Source organism: Salvelinus fontinalis, chromosome 29 (assembly GCF_029448725.1).
Source record: "Salvelinus fontinalis isolate EN_2023a chromosome 29, ASM2944872v1, whole genome shotgun sequence".
Classification (NCBI taxonomy): Eukaryota; Metazoa; Chordata; class Actinopteri; order Salmoniformes; family Salmonidae; genus Salvelinus; species Salvelinus fontinalis.
Window position 1 is genome coordinate 3,979,207 of NC_074693.1, and position 17,500 is coordinate 3,996,706.

Consider the following 17,500-nt stretch of genomic DNA (forward strand, 5'->3'; position numbering starts at 1 on the left):
CATATACACTACATATATAAGTAGTACTATATTCATAAACACTACATATATAACTACTACTACATTCATATACACTACATATATAAGTACTACTATATTCATATACACTACATATATAAGTACTACTATATTCATATACACTACATATATAAGTACTACTACATTCATATACACTACATATATAAGTACTACTATATTCATATACACTACATATATAAGTACTACTATATTCATATACACTACATATATAAGTACTACTATATTCATAAACACTACATATATAAGTACTACTATATTCATATATACTACATATATAAGTACTACTATATTCATATACACTACATATATAAGTACTACTATATTCATATACACTACATATATAACTACTACTATATTCATATACACTACATATACACTACTACTACATTCATTATACAGTACTACTATATTCATATATACTACATATATACAGTACTACTATATTCATATACACTACATATATACAGTACTACTATATTCATATATACTACATATATACAGTACTACTATATTCATATACACTACATATATACAGTACTACTATATTCATATATACTACATATATACAGTACTACTATATTCATATACACTACATATATACAGTACTACTATATTCATATACACTACATATATACAGTACTACTATATTCATATATACTACATATATACAGTACTACTACATTCATATACACTACATATATAAGTAGTACTACAGTGTAGTTTCACGTAAAGAATGTGTGCTGTGGAGATCAGGCTGGTTAAACGATGCCAACCGTCTAATGGACAGCTTAAAGGTTCTAAATAACACGTAAAGAATGTGTGCTGTGGAGATCAGGCTGGTTAAACGATGAGAAGAGGGGAAAGTAAACGAAAAGAGACAGAAGGGTTATACCATCTGGAAGACGTCAGATCCTTCGTCAAAGTCGACCGTAGCGAAGAAGACCTTGTTGGTGAAGGCACTGGAGTAACGCCAGGAATTAGCTAGGATCTGGAACTCCTCGTCAGCCTGTCTGGAGAGGGACACACACAGGATGTCAATAGTTGAGATACGCTTGATTTAGTGTGTCCAGAACAATGGAACTAATGGACTAGTCACAAAAGTCTGGCGTACCACAAAGGCATATTATGACATGTATTTACCCCATCCATGTGTTAAACTAACATGTGACCCTTAATGGCAGACTACACACTGTCTCTGTTACTGACTGGCAGACTACACACTGTCTCTGTTACTGACTGGCAGACTACACACTGTCTCTGTTACTGACTGGCAGACTACACACTGTCTCTGTGACTGACTGGCAGACGCCACGCTGTCTCTGTGACTGACTGGCAGACTACACGCTGTCTCTGTTACTGACTGGCAGACTACACACAGTCTCTGTTACTGACTGGCAGACTACACACTGTCTCTGTTACTGACTGGCAGACGCCACGCTGTCTCTGTTACTGACTGGCAGACGCCACGCTGTCTCTGTTACTGACTGGCAGACTACACACAGTCTCTGTTACTGACTGGCAGACGCCACGCTGTCTCTGTTACTGACTGGCAGACTACACACTGTCTCTGTTACTGACTGGCAGACTACACACTGTCTCTGTTACTGACTGGCAGACTACACACAGTCTCTGTTACTGACTGGCAGACTACACACAGTCTCTGTTACTGACTGGCAGACTACACACTGTCTCTGTTACTGACTGGCAGACTACACACTGTCTCTGTTACTGACTGGCAGACTACACACTGTCTCTGTTACTGACTGGCAGACTACACACTGTCTCTGTTACTGACTGGCAGACTACACACAGTCTCTGTTACTGACTGGCAGACTACACACTGTCTCTGTTACTGACTGGCAGACTACACACTGTCTCTGTTACTGACTGGCAGACTACACACTGTCTCTGTTACTGACTGGCAGACTACACACTGTCTCTGTTACTGACTGGCAGACTACACACAGTCTCTGTTACTGACTGGCAGACTACACACTGTCTCTGTTACTGACTGGCAGACTACACACAGTCTCTGTTACTGACTGGCAGACGCCACGCTGTCTCTGTTACTGACTGGCAGACTACACGCTGTCTCTGTTACTGACTGGCAGACTACACGCTGTCTCTGTTACTGACTGGCAGACTACACACAGTCTCTGTTACTGACTGGCAGACTACACACAGTCTCTGTTACTGACTGGCAGACTACACACTGTCTCTGTTACTGACTGGCAGACTACACACTGTCTCTGTTACTGACTGGCAGACTACACACTGTCTCTGTGACTGACTGGCAGACTACACACAGTCTCTGTTACTGACTGGCAGACTACACACTGTCTCTGTTACTGACTGGCAGACTACACACTGTCTCTGTTACTGACTGGCAGACTACACACAGTCTCTGTTACTGACTGGCAGACTACACACTGTCTCTGTTACTGACTGGCAGACTCCACACAGTCTCTGTGACTGACTGGCAGACTACACACAGTCTCTGTGACTGACTGGCAGACTACACACTGTCTCTGTTACTGACTGGCAGACTACACACTGTCTCTGTTACTGACTGGCAGACGCCACACAGTCTCTGTTACTGACTGGCAGACTACACACTGTCCCTGTTACTGACTGGCAGACGCCACGCTGTCTCTGTTACTGACTGGCAGACTACACACTGTCTCTGTTACTGACTGGCAGACTACACACAGTCTCTGTTACTGACTGGCAGACTACACACTGTCTCTGTTACTGACTGGCAGACTACACACTGTCTCTGTTACTGACTGGCAGACTACACACTGTCTCTGTTACTGACTGGCAGACTACACACAGTCTCTGTTACTGACTGGCAGACTACACACTGTCTCTGTTACTGACTGGCAGACTACACGCTGTCTCTGTTACTGACTGGCAGACTACACACTGTCTCTGTTACTGACTGGCAGACGCCACGCTGTCTCTGTTACTGACTGGCAGACTACACACAGTCTCTGTGACTGACTGGCAGACTACACGCTGTCTCTGTTACTGACTGGCAGACTACACGCTGTCTCTGTTACTGACTGGCAGACTCCACACAGTCTCTGTTACTGACTGGCAGACTACACGCAGTCTCTGTTACTGACTGGCAGACTACACACTGTCTCTGTTACTGACTGGCAGACTACACACAGTCTCTGTTACTGACTGGCAGACGCCACGCTGTCTCTGTTACTGACTGGCAGACTACACACTGTCTCTGTTACTGACTGGCAGACTACACACAGTCTCTGTTACTGACTGGCAGACTACACACTGTCTCTGTTACTGACTGGCAGACTACACACTGTCTCTGTTACTGACTGGCAGACTACACACAGTCTCTGTTACTGACTGGCAGACTACACACTGTCTCTGTTACTGACTGGCAGACTACACACTGTCTCTGTTACTGACTGGCAGACTACACACAGTCTCTGTTACTGACTGGCAGACTACACACTGTCTCTGTGACTGACTGGCAGACTACACACTGTCTCTGTTACTGACTGGCAGACTACACACTGTCTCTGTTACTGACTGGCAGACTACACACTGTCCCTGTTACTGACTGGCAGACTACACACTGTCTCTGTTACTGACTGGCAGACTACACACTGTCTCTGTTACTGACTGGCAGACTACACACTGTCTCTGTTACTGACTGGCAGACTACACGCTGTCTCTGTTACTGACTGGCAGACTACACACTGTCTCTGTTACTGACTGGCAGACTACACGCTGTCTCTGTGACTGACTGGCAGACTACACACTGTCTCTGTTACTGACTGGCAGACTACACACTGTCTCTGTTACTGACTGGCAGACTACACACTGTCTCTGTTACTGACTGGCAGACTACACACTGTCTCTGTTACTGACTGGCAGACTACACACAGTCTCTGTGACTGACTGGCAGACTACACGCTGTCTCTGTTACTGACTGGCAGACTACACGCTGTCTCTGTTACTGACTGGCAGACTCCACACAGTCTCTGTTACTGACTGGCAGACTACACGCAGTCTCTGTTACTGACTGGCAGACTACACACTGTCTCTGTTACTGACTGGCAGACTACACACAGTCTCTGTTACTGACTGGCAGACTACACACTGTCTCTGTTACTGACTGGCAGACTACACACTGTCTCTGTTACTGACTGGCAGACTACACACTGTCTCTGTTACTGACTGGCAGACGCCACGCTGTCTCTGTTACTGACTGGCAGACTACACACAGTCTCTGTGACTGACTGGCAGACTACACGCTGTCTCTGTTACTGACTGGCAGACTACACGCTGTCTCTGTTACTGACTGGCAGACTCCACACAGTCTCTGTTACTGACTGGCAGACTACACGCAGTCTCTGTTACTGACTGGCAGACTACACACTGTCTCTGTTACTGACTGGCAGACTACACACAGTCTCTGTTACTGACTGGCAGACTACACACTGTCTCTGTTACTGACTGGCAGACTACACACAGTCTCTGTTACTGACTGGCAGACTACACACTGTCTCTGTGACTGACTGGCAGACTACACACTGTCTCTGTTACTGACTGGCAGACTACACACAGTCTCTGTTACTGACTGGCAGACTACACACTGTCTCTGTTACTGACTGGCAGACTACACACTGTCTCTGTTACTGACTGGCAGACTACACACTGTCTCTGTTACTGACTGGCAGACTACACACTGTCTCTGTGACTGACTGGCAGACGCCACGCTGTCTCTGTGACTGACTGGCAGACTACACACTGTCTCTGTTACTGACTGGCAGACTACACACAGTCTCTGTTACTGACTGGCAGACTACACACTGTCTCTGTTACTGACTGGCAGACTACACACTGTCTCTGTTACTGACTGGCAGACTACACACTGTCTCTGTTACTGACTGGCAGACTACACACTGTCTCTGTTACTGACTGGCAGACTACACACTGTCTCTGTTACTGACTGGCAGACTTTATTTATTCAAACAAACACTGCCATCTTGTCTATTTCAAGTCTTCTCTCATTGATCGAGACAGGTGAGTATCATGACATGTGACACTTTGGGGTGGACACCCACCTGCCTCGATCAATGAGAGAAGACTTGAAATAGACAAGATGGCAGCCTACACATTGTTGGATTACTTTATGGAGCCAAAAAAAGTATTTATTTTCCCAATTCAAATGAAACCCCTGCACTAGACACAGACATTTTATGAGACTCATGTTCGCATGTTTGAATCGAGGACAAATACACTATCGCCAAGGTTTGTAGAAAATTCCCTCCACTACACCAAACTGTACCCACCCTGTAACTCCCAGTAATGGATACCAAACACCTTTGTTTAAATCACATTATCTGGTGTAACAATTTGTAGATAAGTTACTTGCAGACGCCACACTGTCTCTGTGGCTGCAGGGCGGTGAACATGATGACCACAGAGTAGTTCCTGGGAGGAGCCTTCACAAAGCGACGGAACTTCTCCCCGTTCATACGGATCACAGGTCTCTTCCCTGTCCAGTCCATAAGCTGACCCACCTTCTCAGACAGCAGGGTCTGGAGGGAGAGAGAAGAAAGAGGTTAGAGGTTACAGGTCAGGGGTTAAGGTGTTATACCAGCCCACCTTCTCAGACAGCAGGGTCTGGAGGGAGAGAGAAGAGGGGAAAGAGGTCAGGGGTTACAGGTCAGGGGTTAGGGTGTTATACCAGCCCACCTACTCAGACAGCAGGGTCTGGAGGGAGAGAGAAGAGGGGTTACAGGTCAGGGGTTAAGGTGTTATACCAGCCCACCTACTCAGACAGCAGGGTCTGGAGGGAGAGAGAAGAGGGGAAAGAGGTTAAAGGTCAGGGGTTAGGGTGTTATACCAGCCCACCTACTCAGACAGCAGGGTCTGGAGGGCCAGAGAAGAGGGGTTACAGGTCAGGGGTTAAAGGTCAGGGGTTAAGGTGTTATACCAGCCCACCTACTCAGACAGCAGGGTCTGGAGGGAGAGAGAAGAGGGGAAAGAGGTTAAAGGTCAGGGGTTAGGGTGTTATACCGGCCCACCTACTCAGACAGCAGGGTCTGGAGGGAGAGAGAAGAAAGAGGTTAGGGGTTACAGGTCAGGGGTTACAGGTCAGGGGTTAGGGTGTTATACCGGCCCACCTACTCAGACAGCAGGGTCTGGAGGGAGAGAGAAGAAAGAGGTTAGGGGTTACAGGTCAGGGGTTAAGGTGTTATACCAGCCCACCTACTCAGACAGCAGGGTCTGGAGGGAGAGAGAAGAGGGGAAAGAGGTTACAGGTCAGGGGTTAAGGTGTTATACCAGCCCACCTACTCAGACAGCAGGGTCTGGAGGGAGAGAGAAGAGGGGAAAGAGGTCAGGGGTTAGGGTGTTATACCAGCCCACCTACTCAGACAGCAGGGTCTGGAGGGAGAGAGAAGAGGGGAAAGAGGTCAGGGGTTAAGGTGTTATACCAGCCCACCTACTCAGACAGCAGGGTCTGGAGGGAGAGAGAAGAGGGGAAAGAGGTCAGGGGTTAAGGTGTTATACCAGCCCACCTACTCAGACAGCAGGGTCTGGAGGGAGAGAGAAGAGGGGAAAGAGGTTAAAGGTCAGGGATTAAGGTGTTATACCAGCCCACCTACTCAGACAGCAGGGTCTGGAGGGAGAGAGAAGAGGGGAAAGGGGTTAGAGGTTACAGGTCAGGGGTTAAGGTGTTATACCAACCCACCTACTCAGACAGCAGGGTCTGGAGGGGGAGAGTAGAGGGGTTAAAGGTCAGGGTCTTACCAGCCCAGTCCATCAACTGGCCCGCCCTCTCAGAGAACAAGTCTCTAGTGTATCTACCTAGCTAGCGCCGAAAGAGGGCACCTTCTTCACCCGGAAGTGCTAACAACGTTTAGGAATGATGCGGATTATAGCTGCAGGAAAGTTCAAAGTCCTAGACCAAGTAGAACTTAGCCACGGCAATATGTGACTTGTTAGTTATTACAATTAGCTAGATGTGTATATATATATATATATATGAAGCATTTTGACGATTCAAACAAGCTAGGTAACCGGTTCCTTCCTAAAAGTTCATGGCTAGCTAGCTAAACCTATCTCTCCTAGACCCATGAGCTAACGTTAGCCTGCTAGCTAGTGTAATGATTATGACACCGTGCGCTGACAATAAAATACCTCCTTTTTCTTCTGTCCGGTTGAAGGGATTCCATAGAAAGTCAACGTCAACAACAACGAATACAAAACTTTTCGATACATTTTAATCCTCTTTCACAGAGGCGCTGTCCGACAATCGACTGACCGGGGATTGAAGGATTCTCTGTAACATTCCGATTGGTCGATTTTCCGCCTCAAGAGCCAATGGCGTGATAGGGGCAGAGACTGTAAAGAAAGCGAGATACCCCACTCGCATTTTTGTTTTGATTGTGGCGGGGCCACTATACATCTCCTTATTGTCATCCTTATTTTAGGATTTGATGAGGGTTGTTTACGTCAACCACCTGTATTAAATAGAGAGATGCTATGCTACTAGCCTCATATACATGAATATGCATAGCCATCTCGAGACAACTTCGATATAAAGTGTTTTTTCTCAGTTGCCGGCATGTCACGTGTCCTACTTATATTAGTACAGTCATAAAAACTTAAGCATTACAAACTTCTATTCGATCAAAAAAAATTCACGTGGCAAATAAGCCATTCATATTTTTGGTTGACCAAATTAAACACTTTTAGAGCCTCCAAACAAAAACGCATTGCTTGGTGGAAGGTGTGGGGGCGGGGGGACGCCACCTGCTGGAGGGAAACAGATTTCACGCCAAGTTGGGCCTCTCTTCCTCTTCCTCTCTGCTATAGTGAAGGAACCGTGAGCTCGTGAGGGAAAGCATGCTCACCGGACAGAGGAACTTTGACAATTAATTTCAATGGTAAACGGCCTGAGTAAACTATCTTATTTATCCACCATCTTTGAAAAGGAGTCTTGGGTGTATGAAGTCAGATTTGGGGTGTATTCAATAGGAGTACTGTTTTTAAACGTTTCAAATAGTTCACTCTGAAACGTTGAAAACAAAGAGTTGATACAAGTTAAATGAACAGCAAACAAAAGAGGGTTTAAGGAGAAGACACAGGTCATCACGTTTTATAACATCACATGTCCAGTTCTTCTAGATCCATTACACTTTGAAAAGAGTCAATGAATTAACATCAGAATGTGGTATTGGCATTGGTGTGTCATTGTGTCATAAATCGATCCATCTTTATTCAAATAGAGGACAGTCTAATATGGTCAGGTGTTTGACGTTCTAATATGGACAGGTGTTTTGTCTGTCTCAAATAGAGGACAATCTATGTGTTATTATTGTATATATATATAGTATCTATGTTTTATTATTGTATATATATATAGTATCTATGTGTTATTATTGTATATAAATATATATTTATAGTATCTATGTTTTATTATTGTATATAAATATACATTTATATAGTATCTGTGTGTTAATATTGTATATATATATATATATATAGTATCTATGTGTTATTATTGTATATATATATATATATATAGTATCTATGTGTTATTATTGTATATATATATATAGTATCTATGTGTTATTATTGTATATATATATATATATAGTATCTATGTGTTATTATTGTATATAAATATATATATATATATATAGTATCTATGTGTTATTATTGTATATATATATATATAGTATCTATGTGTTATTATTGTATATATATATATATATATAGTATCTATGTGTTATTATTGTATATATATATATATAGTATCTATGTGTTATTATTGTATATATATATATATATATATATATATATATATATATAGTATCTATGTGTTATTATTGTATATATATATATATAGTATCTATGTGTTATTATTGTATATAAATATATATATATAGGTTCTATGTGTTGTTGTTGTCAGGGAACATTCCCATATTATTGATGTTGTGAAAACAGGGCTTCTGATACATTGAGGTAAATAAGGAGGACCAAACAGATCAAGGCTATAAATAGTTTATCATTTTTATTTAATGAAGATTCAAGTACAGAATTACAATAATATACATGTTTGATAGAATACAAGACAGTTTAACAAAATAGAAAATAAACGTCATAATAAATTAATATGTTTATACACGTCCATCCTTCAAATGGATTGTTGTCATTGTCAACATCCACTCAGGACTGTAGAGATACGTTGTCAAGGAAACACAGGGACCCCTATTGGGGTCATTGAAATGGATACAGTAAAATATACTGGACTTAATCATTTAGCTTTGATTGTTAAGATAATCTAATGTACAGCTAAAGTTATAACCTATAGACTCTCCCTCCTCCCTCACATTGGAAGAGATTCTTCATTTTAATGTAGCTTTGAGTCTTTAAATGCTTTAATTGTCTCTTCTCTCACATTGGAAGAGATTCTTCATTTTAATTTAGCTTTGAGTCTTTAAATGCTTTAATTGTCTCTTCTCTCACATTGGAAGAGATTCTTCATTTTAATTTAGCTTTGAGTCTTTAAATGCTTTAATTGTCTCTTCTCTCACATTGGAAGAGATTCTTCATTTTAATTTAGCTTTGAGTCTTTAAATGCTTTAATTGTCTCTTCTCTCACATTGGAAGAGATTCTTCATTTTAATTTAGCTTTGAGTCTTTAAATGCTTTAATTGTCTCTTCTCTCACATTGGAAGAGATTCTTCATTTTAATTTAGCTTTGAGTCTTTAAATGCTTTAATTGTCTCTTCTCTCACATTGGAAGAGATTCTTCATTTTAATTTAGCTTTGAGTCTTTAAATGCTTTAATTGTCTCTTCTCTCACATTGGAAGAGATTCTTCATTTTAACTTCATTTAGAGTTGAGTCTTTAATTAATTTCAGGAGTTCTGTGATGTGGTCCCTGTAGCTCTGTGTGTGGTCCCTGTAGCTCTGTGTGTGGTCACTGTAGCTCTGTGTGTGATCCCTGTAGCTCTGTGTGTGGTCCCTGTAGCTCTGTGTGTGGTCCCTGTAGCTCTGTGTGTGGTCCCTGTAGCTCTGTGTGTGGTCCCTGTAGCTCTGTGTGTGGTCCCTGTAGCTCTGTGTGTGGTCACTGTAGCTCTGTGTGTGGTCCCTGTAGCTCTGTGTGGTCCCTGTAGCTCTGTGTGGTCCCTGTAGCTCTGTGTGTGGTCCCTGTAGCTCTGTGTGTGGTCCCTGTAGCTCTGTATGTGGTCCCTGTAGCTCTGTGTGTGGTCCCTGTAGCTCTGTGTGTGGTCCCTGTAGCTCTGTGTGTGGTCCCTGTAGCTCTGTGTGTGGTCCCCGTAGCTCTGTGTGTGGTCCCTGTAGTGATCCCTGTAGCTCTGTGTGTGGTCCCTGTAGCTCTGTGTGTGGTCCCTGTAGCTCTGTGTGGTCCCTGTAGCTCTGTGTGTGGTCCCTGTAGCTCTGTGTGTGGTCACTGTAGCTCTGTGTGTGGTCCCTGTAGCTCTGTGTGTGGTCCCTGTAGCTCTCTGTGTGGTCCCTGTAGCTCTGTGTGTGGTCCCTGTAGCTCTGTGTGTGGTCCCTGTAGCTCTGTGTGGGGTCCCTGTAGCTCTGTGTGTGGTCCCTGTAGCTCTGTGTGTGGTCCCTGTAGCTCTGTGTGTGGTCCCTGTAGCTCTGTGTGTGGTCCCTGTAGCTCTGTGTGTGGTCCCTGTAGCTCTGTGTGTGGTCCCTGTAGCTCTGTGTGGGGTCCCTGTAGCTCTGTGTGTGGTCCCTGTAGCTCTGTGTGTGGTCACTGTAGCTGCTCCAGCAGAGGAGAACAGTCCTCCAGTCTGTCTAGTCCCTCTACAGCCTCTATCAGACCCTCCACCTTCTCTCTGGGGAGGACCGCCCCAGCGTTGCTACGGAACTTCTTCCTCAAGCTGTCATTGGTCAACGGGTTACGCCAGTGACCATAGAAAGTATCACAGCGTCCATTCAGGACGTCCCCGCCCACCAGCGTTACCTGCACCTCGCCGTACATGCGGTCAAAGTTAGCGGGGTTGTCATGGGGATGCTCAACGTGGACACGCCCCAGCAGGGAGTAGAGGTCTGGGCGCTGCAGTGCTTCCTGGGAGAATGAGTCCACGGTGACCTCTCCGTCCAGCAGAGCAGAGCAGGCGTTGAACTGGAAGGAGTGTCTGGCCTCATGCTCCGACTCCGGGAACGGACGATCAATGTACTTGGAGCGGGGAACCCTGAGCAGGATGTCCTGGACCTGACCTACGACCCATGACCCCTGACCCCTCCCCCCTGACCCCTGCCCCCCCAGCAGCAGTTTGTGTACGGCGGCAGCAGCGTCGGCCACCCAGTGCATCCCCAGGTGGGCCGGGAACCTCTTGAACCCTATATCCTGGTTCTCTAGGAGGAACTGCAACCCCTCTTCCTCTGGGGAGGCCAAAGGTCGTGGGGCGTAGTCCTCGTAGAAGGCGCTGAACCCTGCGACCCCGGCGGTGTCGTCCAGGACCCTGGGTGAGGCCTCCAGACCTCTAGAGGCCAGTAGAGCCGCCTCAAGCCCCAGCCGCGCCGCGTTGCCGATGTGGAGGGGTTTGGACTGGGTGGCGGCGTTAGCCATGGGGGCTCCTGATAGGCTGGCAGCGATGGCCAGGGCGTGGCTACACTGGGAGCGTTCCAGAGAGAGGAGGCGGGCGCAGGCTGCTGCACTACCCAGAGTACCCACAACAGTAGGGGGGTGGAACCTGGGGGGAGAGGGGGGGTCACATGTTAAGGAAGTGCAACAGTAGGGGGGTGGAACCTGGAGGGAGAGGGGGGGTCACATGTTAAGGAAGTGCAACAGTAGGGGGGTGGAACCTGGAGGGAGAGGGGGGGTCACATGTTAAGGAAGTGCAACAGTAGGGGGGTGGAACCTGGAGGGAGAGGGGGGAGGGGGTCACATGTTAAGGAAGTGCAACAGTAGGGGGTTGGAACCTGGAGGGAGAGGGGGGGGTCACATGTTAAGGAAGTGCAACAGTAGGGGGGTGGAACCTGGAGGGAGAGGGGGGAGGGGGTCACATGTTAAGGAAGTGCAACAGTAGGGGGGTGGAACCTGGAGGGAGAGGGGGGAGGGGGTCACATGTTAAGGAAGTGCAACAGTAGAGGGGTGGAACCTGGAGGGAGAGGGGGGGGGGGGGTCACATGTTAAGGAAGTGCAACAGTAGGGGGGTGGAACCTGGAGGGAGAGGGGGGGGGGGGGTCACATGTTAACATGGACAGTTGTCTACAGTGAGGACAGGTGTCTACAGTGAGGATATTCTGCCCAGTGTACCTCTTCTACTACTGCTGGAAAACCACACAAACAGGCCCAGTGTACCTCTTCTACTACTGCTGGAAAACCACACAAACAGGCCCAGTGTACCTCTTCTACTACTGCTGGAAAACCACACAAACAGGCCCAGTGTACCTCTTCTACTACTGCTGGAAAACCACACAAACAGGCCCAGTGTACCTCTTCTACTATTGCTGGAAAACCACACAACCAGGCCCAGTGTTCCTCTTCTACTACTGCTGGAAAACCACACAACCAGGCCCAGTGTACCTCTTCTACTACTGCTGGAAAACCACACAACCAGGCCCAGTGTACCTCTTCTACTACTGCTGGAAAACCACACAAACAGGCCCAGTGTACCTCTTCTACTACTGCTGGAAAACCACACAAACAGGCCCAGTGTACCTCTTCTAGTACTGCTGGAAAACCACACAAACAGGCCCAGTGTACCTCTTCTACTACTGCTGGAAAACCACTCAAACAGGCCCAGTGTACCTCTTCTAGTACTGCTGGAAAACCACACAAACAGGCCCACTGTACCTCTTCTACTACTGCTGGAAAACCACACAAACAGGCCCAGTGTACCTCTTATAGTACTGCTGGAAAACCACACAAACAGGCCCAGTGTACCTCTTCTACTACTGCTGGAAAACCACACAAACAGGCCCAGTGTACCTCTTCTACTACTGCTGGAAAACCACACAAACAGGCCCAGTGTACCTCTTCTACTACTGCTGGAAAACCACACAAGCAGGCCCAGTGTACCTCTTCTACTACTGCTGGAAAACCACTCAAACAGGCCCAGTGTACCTCTTCTACTACTGCTGGAAAACCACACAAACAGGCCCAGTGTACCTCTTCTACTACTGCTGGAAAACCACACAAACAGGCCCAGTGTACCTCTTCTACTACTGCTGGAAAACCACACAAACAGGCCCAATCAGTTCCACTTCACATCCAGTTCAAATATGGCCTTAGAGGTGACCATGTTCTTAGAGAAACTCTGATGTTACCTTCCTCTGGTCTCTAAAGTGTACACTCCAAGGTTCTGATGTTACCTTACTCTGGTCTCTAAAGTGTACACTCCAAGGTTCTGATGTTACCTTACTCTGGTCTCTAAAGTGTACACTCCAAGGTTCTGATGTTAACTTACTCTGGTCTCTAAAGTGTACACTCCAAGGTTCTGGTGTTACCTTACTCTGGTGTCTAAAGTGTACACTCCAAGGTTCTGATGTTACCTTACTCTAGTGTCTAAAGTGTACACTCCAAGGTTCTGATGTTACCTTACTCTGGTCTCTAAAGTGTACACTCCAAGGTTCTGATGTTACCTTACTCTGGTCTCTAAAGTGTACACTCCAAGGTTCTGATGTTACCTTACTCTGGTCTCTAAAGTGTACACTCCAAGGTTCTGATGTTACCTTACTCTGGTCTCTAAAGTGTACACTCCAAGGTTCTGATGTTACCTTACTCTGGTCTCTAAAGTGTACACTCCAAGGTTCTGATGTTACCTTACTCTGGTCTCTAAAGTGTACACTCCAAGGTTCTGATTGTTACCTTACTCTGGTCTCTAAAGTGTACACTCCAAGGTTCTGATGTTACCTTACTCTGGTCTCTAAAGTGTACACTCCAAGGTTCTGATGTTACCTTACTCTGGTCTCTAAAGTGTACACTCCAAGGTTCTGATGTTACCTTACTCTGGTCTCTAAAGTGTACACTCCAAGGTGCTGATGTTACCTTACTCTGGTCTCTAAAGTGTACACTCCAAGGTTAACCAAGACCTCTACTTATTTTCCCCAGATCTTAGGTTAGGGGTCAGGGGTCAGGGTTCTTACCTCTTGGGGATGTTGTGTGTTAGTGTCAGGGTTAGGTTAGAGGTCAGGGGTCAGGGTTCTTACCTCTTGGGGATGTTGTGGGTTAGTGTCAGGGTTAGGTTAGAGGTCAGGGGTCAGGGTCCTTACCTCTTGGGGATGTTGTGGGTTAGTGTCAGGGTTAGGTTAGAGGTCAGGGGTCAGGGTCCTTACCTCTTGGGGATGTTGTGGGTTAGTGTCAGGGTTAGGCTTAGGGGTCAGGGGTCAGGGTCCTTACCTCTTGGGGATGTTGTGGGTTAGTGTCAGGTTTAGGTTAGGGGTCAGGGGTCAGGGTTCTTAACTCTTGGGGATGTTGTGGGTTAGTGTCAGGGTTAGGTTAGAGGTCAGGGGTCAGGGTTCTTACCTCTTGGGGATGTTGTGTGTTAGTGTCAGGGTTAGGTTAGAGGTCAGGGGTCAGGGTCCTTACCTCTTGGGGATGTTGTGTGTTAGTGTCAGGGTTAGGTTAGAGGTCAGGGGTCAGGGTTCTTACCTCTTGGGGATGTTGTGGGTTAGTGTCAGGGTTAGGTTAGAGGTCAGGGGTCAGGGTTCTTACCTCTTGGCGATGTTGTGTGTTAGTGTCAGGGTTAGGTTAGAGGTCAGGGGTCAGGGTTCTTACCTCTTGGGGATGTTGTGTGTTAGTGTCAGGGTTAGGTTAGAGGTCAGGGGTCAGGGTTCTTACCTCTTGGGGATGTTGTGGGTTAGTGTCAGGGTTAGGTTTAGGGGTCAGGGGTCAGGGTTCTTACCTCTTGGGGATGTTGTGGGTTAGTATCAGGGTTAGGTTTAGGGGTCAGGGGTCAGGGGTCAGGGTCCTTACCTCTTGGGGATGTTGTGGGTTAGTGTCCGGGTTAGGTTTAGGGGTCAGGGGTCAGGGTTCTTACCTCTTGGGGATGTTTTGAGCCTCGTTGGAGAATCTCATCAGTCGTCCCTGGACCTCTATACCCACATTGAACGCAAGCAGGAAGTCCCGCCCACTAGGCTTGCTGTTACTGGGCAGCATATCGCTGACCGCCAGCAGGGCAGGAAGGACTGCCCCTGACGGGTGAGTGGCAGGGTGCCAGGTGTCATCAAAGTCCATGGAGTGGGCCTGGAGAACAGACACACAACAGACACAGTTAGCCTGGACAACAGACTCAGTTAGCCTGGACAACAGACACAGTTAGCCTGGACAACAGACACAGTGATCCTGGACAACAGACACAGTGATCCTGGACAACAGACACAGTGATCCTGGACAACAGACACAGTGATCCTGGACAACAGACACAGTTAGCCTGGACAACAGACACAGTGAACCTGGACAACAGACACAGTTAGCCTGGACAACAGACACAGTGATCCTGGACAACAGACACAGTTAGCCTGGACAACAGACACAGTGATCCTGGACAACAGACACAGTGATCCTGGACAACAGACTCAGTGATCCTGGACAACAGACACAGTGTTCCTGGACAACAGACTCAGTTAGCCTGGACAACAGACCCAGAATAAAGACACCTGTTATTAACAGACTAAGTGGTTGATGGTAAATGTTTCATCACTAATCCAAGGAAGACAGCTGGTCAACCACACCAGACAGTAAACAGTCAGAGAGTGATCTGGTGTAATAACTGTCAGAGTGACTGTGTAGTGACTGTAGAGACCCAGGAATATAATAACTGTAGCAGGTCTGTCAGAGTGACTGTGTTGTGACTGTAGAGACCCAGGACTATAATAACTGTAGCAGGTCTGTCAGAGTGACTGTGTAGTGACTGTACAGACCCAGGAATATAATAACTGTAGCAGGTCTGTCAGAGTGACTGTGTAGTGACTGTAGAGACCCAGGACTATAATAACTGTAGCAGGTCTGTCAGAGTGACTGTGTAGTGACTGTAGAGACCCAGGACTATAATAACTGTAGCAGGTCTGTCAGAGTGACTGTGTAGTGACTGTACAGACCCAGGACTATAATAACTGTAGCAGGTCTGTCAGAGTGACTGTGTAGTGACTGTAGAGACCCAGGACTATAATAACTGTAGCAGGTCTGTCAGAGTGACTGTGTCGTGACTGTAGAGACCCAGGACTATAATAACTGTAGCAGGTCTGTCAGAGTGACTCTGTAGTGACTGTACAGACCCAGGAATATAATAACTGTAGCAGGTCTGTCAGAGTGACTGTGTAGTGACTGTAGAGACCCAGGACTATAATAACTGTAGCAGGTCTGTCAGAGTGACTGTGTAGTGACTGTAGAGACCCAGGAATAAAATAACTGTAGCAGGTCTGTCAGAGTGACTGTGTTGTGACTGTAGAGACCCAGGACTATAATAACTGTAGCAGGTCTGTCAGAGTGACTGTGTTGTGACTGCAAAGACCCAGGAATATAATAACTGTAGCAGGTCTGTCAGAGTGACTGTGTAGTGACTGTAGAGACCCAGGACTATAATAACTGTAGCAGGTCTGTCAGAGTGACTGTGTAGTGACTGTAGAGACCCAGGAATATAATAACTGTAGCTGGTCTGTCAGAGTGACTGTGTAGTGACTGTAGAGACCCAGGACTATAATAACTGTAGCAGGTCTGTCAGAGTGACTGTGTAGTGACTGTAGTGACCCAGGAATATAATAACTGTAGCAGGTCTGTCAGAGTGACTGTGTAGTGACTGTAGAGACCCAGGACTATAATAACTGTAGCAGGTCTGTCAGAGTGACTGTGTAGTGACTGTACAGACCCAGGACTATAATAACTGTAGCAGGTCTGTCAGAGTGACTGTGTAGTGACCGTAGAGACCCAGGACTTTAATAACTGTAGCAGGTCTGTCAGAGTGACTGTGTCGTGACTGTAGAGACCCAGGACTATAATAACTGTAGCAGGTCTGTCAGAGTGTCTGTGTAGTGACTGTACAGACCCAGGAATATAATAACTGTAGCAGGTCTGTCAGAGTGACTGTGTAGTGACTGTAGAGACCCAGGACTATAATAACTGTAGCAGGTCTGTCAGAGTGACTGTGTAGTGACTGTAGAGACCCAGGAATATAATAACTGTAGCAGGTCTGTCAGAGTGACTGTGTCGTGACTGTAGAGACCCAGGACTATAATAACTGTAGCAGGTCTGTCAGAGTGACTGTGTAGTGACTGTAGAGACCCAGGAATATAACGACTTTAAATTTAAGAGGTTTTAAGTGGTTAATGTTCTACCTGACCAAATATGGGGACTTTACATTTAAGAGGTTTTAAGTGACAAGTGTGTTTTGCACCCCTCAAACACAGGACATTGATGGCTGAAAATGACAGCTCCTCAGGTGGGCGCGGCATGCTAGTATATCAACTCACTGTGTGTCTGTGCAGAT

The 17,500-nt window shown here is 46.3% G+C and overlaps 2 protein-coding genes across 3 annotated transcripts in view; both read right to left on the minus strand.

The window, feature by feature from the left end:
• Positions 1 to 7,390, minus strand: part of LOC129827334 (magnesium transporter protein 1) — a 20,477-nt gene extending 13,087 nt beyond the window's left edge. Inside the window, exons 1-3 of one of the 2 annotated variants that reach the window (XM_055888086.1) lie at positions 7,349 to 7,390; positions 5,449 to 5,618; positions 932 to 1,049 (exon numbers count right to left, since the gene is read on the minus strand). In XM_055888086.1, coding sequence (XP_055744061.1) covers positions 932 to 1,049; positions 5,449 to 5,618; positions 7,349 to 7,375 — 315 coding nt within the window. In that variant the 5' untranslated portion in view covers positions 7,376 to 7,390. Of the gene's footprint in view, positions 1 to 931; positions 1,050 to 5,448; positions 5,619 to 7,224 lie in introns of both variants that reach the window. The other variant, XM_055888085.1, reaches the window with a different exon arrangement.
• A 3,207-nt stretch (positions 7,391 to 10,597) lies between these two features.
• Positions 10,598 to 17,500, minus strand: part of irg1l (immunoresponsive gene 1, like) — an 11,453-nt gene continuing 4,550 nt past the window's right edge. The window contains exons 5-6 of the mRNA XM_055887972.1: positions 15,056 to 15,261; positions 10,598 to 11,764 (exon numbers count right to left, since the gene is read on the minus strand). Of these exons, the coding sequence (XP_055743947.1) occupies positions 10,819 to 11,764; positions 15,056 to 15,261 (1,152 nt within the window). The 3' untranslated portion in view covers positions 10,598 to 10,818. The remainder of the gene's footprint in view (positions 11,765 to 15,055; positions 15,262 to 17,500) is intronic.